At 53.8% G+C, this 7,900-nt stretch overlaps 1 protein-coding gene across 1 annotated transcript; it reads left to right on the forward strand.

Annotated features, from left to right (window-relative positions):
• Nucleotides 1-684: 684 nt before the first annotated feature.
• On the forward strand, nucleotides 685-1,544 carry LOC128306713 (UPF0746 protein DDB_G0281095-like). The gene is made up of 2 exons (XM_053044299.1): nucleotides 685-966; nucleotides 1,017-1,544. Exons 1-2 carry the CDS (start codon nucleotides 685-687, stop codon nucleotides 1,542-1,544), a joined length of 810 nt encoding a protein of 269 aa, XP_052900259.1.
• Nucleotides 1,545-7,900: the final 6,356 nt, after the last annotated feature.

Below are 7,900 nucleotides of genomic sequence, written 5' to 3' on the forward strand. Positions count from 1 at the left end.
AAGTGTTTTAAATTGTGAATCTTAGTGCACTTTAGCTGCCTATGGTGAAAACAGGTGGAAACAGGACGATGCTCGCCTGAAAACAGTGATTTAAGTTCCTCCCATACACTTTGTATGGGGAAAAACAAGTGCTAAATATACACAACACAGACGATATAGACATCAAGTGGCACGCTTAAAACGTAGTGGTGACACCAAAGAACGGTATTCCTGACGGTGGAAGCGAAGAAACCGCAGCAAAACCGTGAAAAAAGTGCGTGAAAATTTGACGCGAGCGGCGTCAGGTGGATCGTCGCGTGTGTATGTGCAGACGAACGTCAGCGTCAGCGATAAAGCTTTAAGCTTAAGCTTAAGCCGAGACACAACACAGCGCCATCTTCCGGAACTGACGGGAGCTTACGTCAGTGGCGGCACCTGGTGGACGGTAGCGGAATCTTTGAAGCGAAGACAGCAACCCGTAACGCCGGGAGACTTCAACGTTGGTACCAGCGACAACCCGGGTCGGTGTATGCGGGTTGCATACCGACAAGCGGGGATTTCAACGTTGGAGCAGAAGGCGAACCCGAATATAATTTTGATTATTTTATATTATTTTATATATTAAAATAAATTCTTTTGTGCTTTTTCGGGCGAGTCTGCTGTTGGCGTCCTTCCGTGAGGGAGAGTTTAAGCGATGCTTTGAAAATGGCGTCAAGCCGTGCCTCGCGTCCCAGGGCGAAGTCAACTGAGGAAAGGCTGGGGCGATCGCTTTCGGCGGTAGAGCCGAAGGTGATGCTCACTAGAGCTTCGGTGTTGGCCTCGAAGTCGGTAAACTCCGATATGGCGGAGCTGCGTAATATGCTCGGGGAAATGTCCCTCGCCAACGAGCAGCTTCGAGCCATGGTAAAGGAGCTGCAGCAAGAGCTGGTCATGCTGCGACAGCAAACCGTGGCCATCGAAGACATGGCCCGGGAGGAGCGAAAGCAGGCCCGCGAGGAGTTCCAGCTGGCTCAGCAGAGGTTCACCAGGAACTGCAGTGGAACAAGGACCAGGCCCGCCAGTGGTACGATGAGACGCAGCGTCTCAGAAGCGAGCTTGAGACGGAGACTGCGAGCCACCAGGAGTTGCTGGCGCAGATGCTGGGTTGTGGCGGCAACCAGGCACTACAACCGCAGCTGCGCGTGCACTCAGCTGTGATGCAGCAGCAGCCACAGAGGCCGCAGAAGCAGCAACAGCAACGGCTTCCGCCGAAGCAGGGGCCAACGCAGAGCTCTCAGCAGCAACCGCTGCAGCAGCAACAACAACAGCAGCAGCAGCGGATGACTTATGCCAACGTGGCCGCCGAGACATGTGGCCAGCAGGCGACACAGGGCGGCACATGGACGGTGGTGGGGCCCCGTCGTAAGGCACCGCAGAAGCCACAGCAGCAGCCAGCAAAGTCGCACCCACAACCTGCGCCACGTAGGCAGCTGGCGAAAAAGAAGCTGGACGCGATAGAGGTCGCCCCAGGGGAGGAACAATCGTGGCTTCGTCATTGGCTGCAGATCAGGCCAAACTCGGAGTAGGATGGAGAACGATGCGGGATCTACAGTACGGCGCCAACGCGGAAGAGATCCTGCTTCGCGTACAGGAGGTCTGCGCACAGGCTGCAGTTCCGGCCACCATCCATCTGGTGACGGAGACCGTAGAGGTTCGGCTGGATGAGGTCGACCCTTTAGCAGTGGCACCGGATGTGGCGACGGCGGTGCAGACCTTCAGCCAGGAGTCGGTGAACGAATCCGCCGTGCATCTGGTGAAGCCGTGGAACGGCACGCAGACGGCGTACGTCCGGATGACGGTGAAGGCGGCGGAGCGGATGCATCAGCAGCGTGTGCGAGTGCTGCACACCTCTTGCCTGGCGACGCAACTGACACCACCGACGTGGGGCCAGCAGCGGTGCTTCAAATGTCTGGAGCCCGGACACCAGCGGCATCAGTGCAAGAGCGACAAGGACTGGTCGACGCATTGCATCCGTTGCGGCCAACCGGGCCACATGGCTCGAGCATGCACGGCAGCGGTCTGTTGTGCGGTGTGCAAGGGCCCGCACCGTGTAGGACATCCGTCCTGCACCCGGAAGGCATAAGTGTCCTGCAGATTAACATCGGGCGCAGCCGGGCAGCGCATGATTTAATGCTGCAGCGGGCTAGGGAAGCGGGGGTACAGGTCGTCTTAGCGTGCGAGCTGTACAAGGTGCCGAGGAATAACCCAAACTGTGCGGTCGATGACAACCACAGCGTGGCTGTAATCGCGACCGGCGCATATCCGTTACAGAGGCTGTGGAGAAGCGTTGTGCCGGGCTTGGTGGTGGCCACCATAGCTGGAGTAGCTTTTGCGAGCTGCTACGTCCCCCCGAGCATCGGGCTGTCGGACTTTACCGATTACATCGGAGCGGTGGAGATGGCTGCGGCGGGACACGTGACGGCGGTGGTGGCGGGTGACTTCAACGCGTGGAGTCAGGAGTGGGGCTGTGCTCGGACCAGTAGAAGAGGGGAGATTCTCCAGGGTGCGATGGATTAGCTGGGTTTCGAGACGCTGAACCGCGGCAACGAACCCACATTCCGTGGGAACGGCGTGGCTCGTGAGAGCATAATCGACGTCACCTTTGCGAGCTCTTCCCTCGCACGCCCTAACTCCTGGCGGGTCAGCCAAGAGTATTCGGGTAGCGACCACCGGTACGTGGAGTTTGAGCTGCAGCCGAGTGGGCAGCAGCAACATCAGCATTGCCAGCGGTTCTCCTGCAACGTACCTGCGAGCAGTGGAGCGGCCATGTTCGCTGGAGTCCGGTATAAGACCAAGCAGTTTAACCCGACTAGCCTTAAGCTAGCGCTCTCCGTCAAGGAGTTTCCTGAGGCAGACTCCCCTCAGAGCCTGATGGACAGCTTGTCGGCCGCCTGCGGCGAAACGATGGAGCAGATCCGAAAGGCGACATTCAGTCGGTCTCCAAGGCTGTACTGGTAGAGCAACAAGATCCAGCGTATACGCGAGCAGTGTGAGGAGACGGAAAAGCGCCTTAACGCGGCGGTTGATGCAGAGGAACGTGCAGTGACTATGGCCCAGCTGTCTGATCTCCGCAAGACGCTCCAGCGGGAGATACAAAGCAGCAAAGAGCGGTGTATGTAAGAACTGATCGACAGCGTAGATAACGATGTCTACGGGCCGGCGTACAAGGTGCTGCTAGGCAAGCTGCGAGGCCGCACTCCTCCCGAGACTGATCCTGCAGTGCTTGAGCCGATTGTCGACGCCCTGTTCCCGAGACACCCTCCTTTCGAGTGGCCAACGCTACCGACGGACAACGAGGAGGAGGACGTGGTGCGACCCATAACGCGAGAAGAGGTGCTCGCAGTTGCAGTAAGGATGGCTCCATCCAAGGCTCAAGGTCTGGATGGCATCGCGAATGCGGCTGCAAAAACTGCGATGCTGGAGCACCCGGAGGTGTTTGCCCGTGTCTACAACGATTAGCTGCAGCGGGATGAATTCCCCAAGTCTTGGAAGGAGGCGAGACTTGTGCTGATCGCGAAGCCGGGCAAGCAACCGGGGGAACCGTCGCCGAAACGGCCATTGCTGGTGATGGGGATCGTCCCGAAGGAATTCGAACGTCTGGTGCTCGATCGCCTCAACGATCATCTAGAGGACAACAGTGCTCCCCGCCTGTCACCGAACCAGTATGGCTTCCGGAGAGGTCGGTCAACCATCGAAGCCATACAGCGGGTTGTAGCGAAAGGCGAGTTTGCGAGGACCTTCCATCGCACCAACGGGCGCGATCCTCGGTGCTTGATGGTGGCGGCGCTGGACGTAGCGAACGCGTTCAATACGGCCAGCTGGGAGGCGATCGCCCTGGCCCTCCAGGAGAAGCGGGTTCTGGCTCAGCTTCAGAGTTTCCTGAGAAGTTACTTCTCCGAGCAAGAGCTGGTGTATGAAACCAGCGGGGGCCGAGTCCGGAGAGAGGTGACAGCTGGCGTTCCACAGGGGTCAATCCTTGGCCCGACCCTGGGGAACGTCATGTATGACGGCGTCCTTCGAATGGAGTTTCCTGATGGAGTGGAAACCATTGGATTCGCCAACGACCTTGTGGTGCTGGCCAGTGGGACCACACCGCAGGAGGCTGCACAGCTGGCGGAGAGCGCGATAGTCATCATTAGCTCGTGGATGACGGCTCACCACCTAAAGCTCGCTCCTGCCAAGACGGAACTGGTGATAATATCCACGATGAGGGCGGGCAACGCAATATACCCGGTGTCCATCGATGGGGTTGAGCGGGTGCCAACTCGCAGCTTGAAGTACCATGGGGTCGTTGTGCAGGATCACCTGTCGTGGCGGCCACACGTGGAATACGCTACGGACAGGCGGTCCGTGTGGCGCAGGAGGTCTCGCGCTTGATGCAGAACCACGGCGGCCCCAGGAGCGCGAAACGGCGTCTCCTGGCATCGGCATAAGATTCGACGCTACGATACGCGGCGCCGATCTGGCACGAGGGACTCAGCAATCGGGTGTGCCGCAGGAAGTTGCAACGCGTGCAGCCCATCTACGCGAAACCGGTTGCCCGCACCTTCGTCATGGTGCGGTATGAGGTGACGACGGTCTTGGCTGGCGTCATCCCGATTCGGCTGCAGGTACAGGAGGATGCCAGGTGCCATCAGCGGCGGCAGCGGAGCAGGATCCCCGTCGGTGACCTGCGAGCGGAGAAGCGAGAAGCCGCAGCGGAGAAGCGTCAGTGGCAGCTGGAGTGGGACGAGTTGGCGCCTACGAGTCAATTCACCCGATGGACTCACAAGGTGATCCCTGATCCTGTAGCGTGGAAGGCCAGACACCATGGTGAAATGACGTTTCACCTGGCCCAAGTACTATCCGGGCATGGCTTCTTCCACGACTATTTGTACAATCAGCGATTCGCGCCATGTCAGGACTGCGCTAGATGCCCGGGTGTGCCGGAGACGGCAGAACACGCGGTTTTCTTCTGCCCTCGCTTCGCGGAGATTAGGCGTGAGCTACTGGGCGAGAGAGATGAGCCAGTGGTAACGCCGAACAACATCCAACAGTATATGCTCGGGAGCCAGCAACGATGGAGCGAGGTGTGCGAGGCCGCTCGCATAATTACCACCACACTCCAACAGGAGTGGTATATCGAGCGGGCCACGAGCGCACATGATGTCATGCAGGATGCTGCACAACGGTTGGGTGCTGCGCACAAGGAATTGGTGGCCTTGCGCAACGAAAGGCGTAACGAGGCTCGTCGGCAGCTCACTGTTGAGCGACGAGCTGCGCGGGGGGAACCACCACCACCAACCTACAACTACGGGCGACTGCTGACGATGGATGAAATCTAGGAGCGGAAGGATCAGCTGCGTTGAGTACGTAACAACGTTAGACACTTCCGCGCGCGGCAGAGGCTACGGAATGAGGAGGTAGTTGACTGCCGAACGTACCTATAGGCACTCTTCGGGGTGGAAGCGTTCGACGGGGAAGACGAACCCGACGGGGATTTAATGCCACTAGGGCAATAGGTTACAAATAAAGGCCGCTGAGGCAAAAAGAGGCGCGAACGCCCATTAGGACTAAGATTATCAACTGAGCAGCTTGGGTTGGAAAAACAAAGTGAACCATGGCCGTTAAGGCAAAAAGAGGCGCGAACGTCCATTAGCTCTAATATTATCCATTCAGCAGCTTGGGTTAAAAAGCGTAACAAACTTAGGCCGTTAAGGCAAAAAAGAGGCGCGAACGCCTATTTTAACTCTAAGAGATTAGTTGATTAGCTTGGGCTAAAATAAGGAAACAACAAAGACCACTTAGGCTAAAAGAGGCGCGAAGCCTACACAGGCTAAACGGTTGTCCGTTGATTTGCTAGGGCTGGAAATGCAAACCATAAATGGCCGTTACGGCAAAAGGAGGCGTGAACGCCCACACAGGCAGTAGAGCCCCCGACAGCCCATCCCTCGCGGGTAACGGCTGTCGGTGTGGACGTCCCGTGTAATTGTCTACTACGACCGAATAAACGGTGACATTTTTTTTTGGAAAAAAGCCAGTTATCCCTGTGGTAGGTGACAGCTGTCATTCGCAGCGATTGGACGGTCCTCCGTCAGACGCCGTAAAGTAAAAGCGTGTCAGAGTAAAAGCCGAAAATAAGGTGTAAAAACATCGTGTAGAGGCCAGAAAAGTGTTTCATATTGTGAATTATAGCGCACTTTAGCTGTGTTTTGTTAAAACCACGTTAAAATAGGACGATGCTTGCCTAAAAAGCGTTTGACAAGTGCTCCCATACACTTTGTATGGGAAACTTAACAGAGCTAAAATAGGAACAACGGACGGTTAAAAACATTGAACAGAGCGAAAAAACAATAGTTCCGACTCTGAAAAACAATTTTCGTGACGGTGTGTGTGGAAAACAGGCCGGAAAATCACGGGAAAGTGCGTTCAAAAAGTGACACAAGCGGCATTATGTTTATTTATGTTTATGTTTTTTTAGGTACACTGGTGTCCGCTCATAGGCTAAACACCAGAACTTATGCTTCTAATATACCATAATCAATGCTTAGATAATAGTGGACAAGAACTACAGTAGGCTAAATAAGATCCCGTATCATATACACGTCATACATACTTCCAAAATGCGAATGAGATAGGACAAATACAAGAAGATAGTTGAAGGAGAAATCATAGAGAAGAAGAGAGCCGATTTCGGAAGGAGGTTAGAGAGAGGTTAAAATCGAAAACGGCGTACAAAGAATTGAAATTTCGCATACTGACAAGAAAAGGTTCATTAGCAGCAAACTGAGAACGGCGCATAGGAAGCAACAAAGGGTCACGAGAACGGAGGGTTCGGGATGGAATATAAAGGGGTATTCGGGATAGTATAAGAGGAGCGTCGGTCTCTCCTAATAGAAGAGCTGCAATAAACATCGCCCGCGACTTAACACGTCTGCGATCAAGAAAATCAAGCCCTAACATTTGGCACCGGATGTCGTACGGAGGGAGCGCCCAACTGGAATGACCTCAAAGTACTCTAATTGCCATTCTGGTAAAGTAGCGCTGAACTTTTTCAAGTCTAGCATTCCAAAGAACACTGGATGGAGCCCATACCACACTGGCATATTCCAGTGTAGAGCGCACAGGACTACAGTACAGCGATCTGAGACAAAAAGGATCAGAGAAGTCAGCTCTGATTCTACGAATCAGACCAAGCGTCTTCAAAGCCCTATTCGTACAATTTTGTATGTGCAGATTAAAAGACAGCTGTTGCAGCCTAAAGTTATGCAGTGTGAATTACTTTAGTTTAGGTACTTGGGCCTGATCAACGAAGACGGCCGAAGAAGTTTCATTTGTTAGTTAGTTTAGTACGTAAGGATATTGTTACAAATTAGGAATAGAGGTCTCTTCCATTTCAAACGCCAAGCAAGTAACACCTAAATTCACCGCTGTGAAATATCACAAACAACAGCTGGGGGCCAAAAGTTACCCCAAAATCGTGCACAACAGATATACGTTCAAGTGTAGCATATCTGCTATACAGTCTTAAAACATTCCAAAATCTATTTATGTTTCACCCCATGCACCTCTATCGAGATATTAGAACAAGAACTGCAATAAACAAGTAACGCAAATAGCATAAACCTCAGGCGCGATTAAAACAATTATTAATCACTCACAAGTTGCAAGCACACATTCAATGCACACAAGTTGCAGGTACAAATCCAATATGCAAAACATAAAAAACATACACCATAAATGCACCGAGCGCGTGGAAAGTAACCATCAATCCGATTCCCACGATCACGCAAAGAATCTGCGCAATGCCAAAAGTAAAAACCATAACGCTCTTATTACAAGACAGTACAGGTGCGTATCAACCATTGCAGTTGAGCAATACACCCCACACCCGTGCGCTTGA

Source organism: Anopheles moucheti, chromosome X, assembly GCF_943734755.1.
Source record: "Anopheles moucheti chromosome X, idAnoMoucSN_F20_07, whole genome shotgun sequence".
NCBI classification, from domain to species: Eukaryota; Metazoa; Arthropoda; class Insecta; order Diptera; family Culicidae; genus Anopheles; species Anopheles moucheti.

Coding starts and splice junctions, on each gene's coding strand:
- LOC128306713 (XM_053044299.1), top strand. CDS start 685: ATGGCGTCAAGCCGTGCCTCGCGTCCCAGGGCGAAGTCAACTGAGGAA. Junction 967..1,016: donor CCCGGGAGGAGCGAAAGCAG/GCCCGCGAGGAG, acceptor CAGGAACTGCAG/TGGAACAAGGACCAGGCCCG.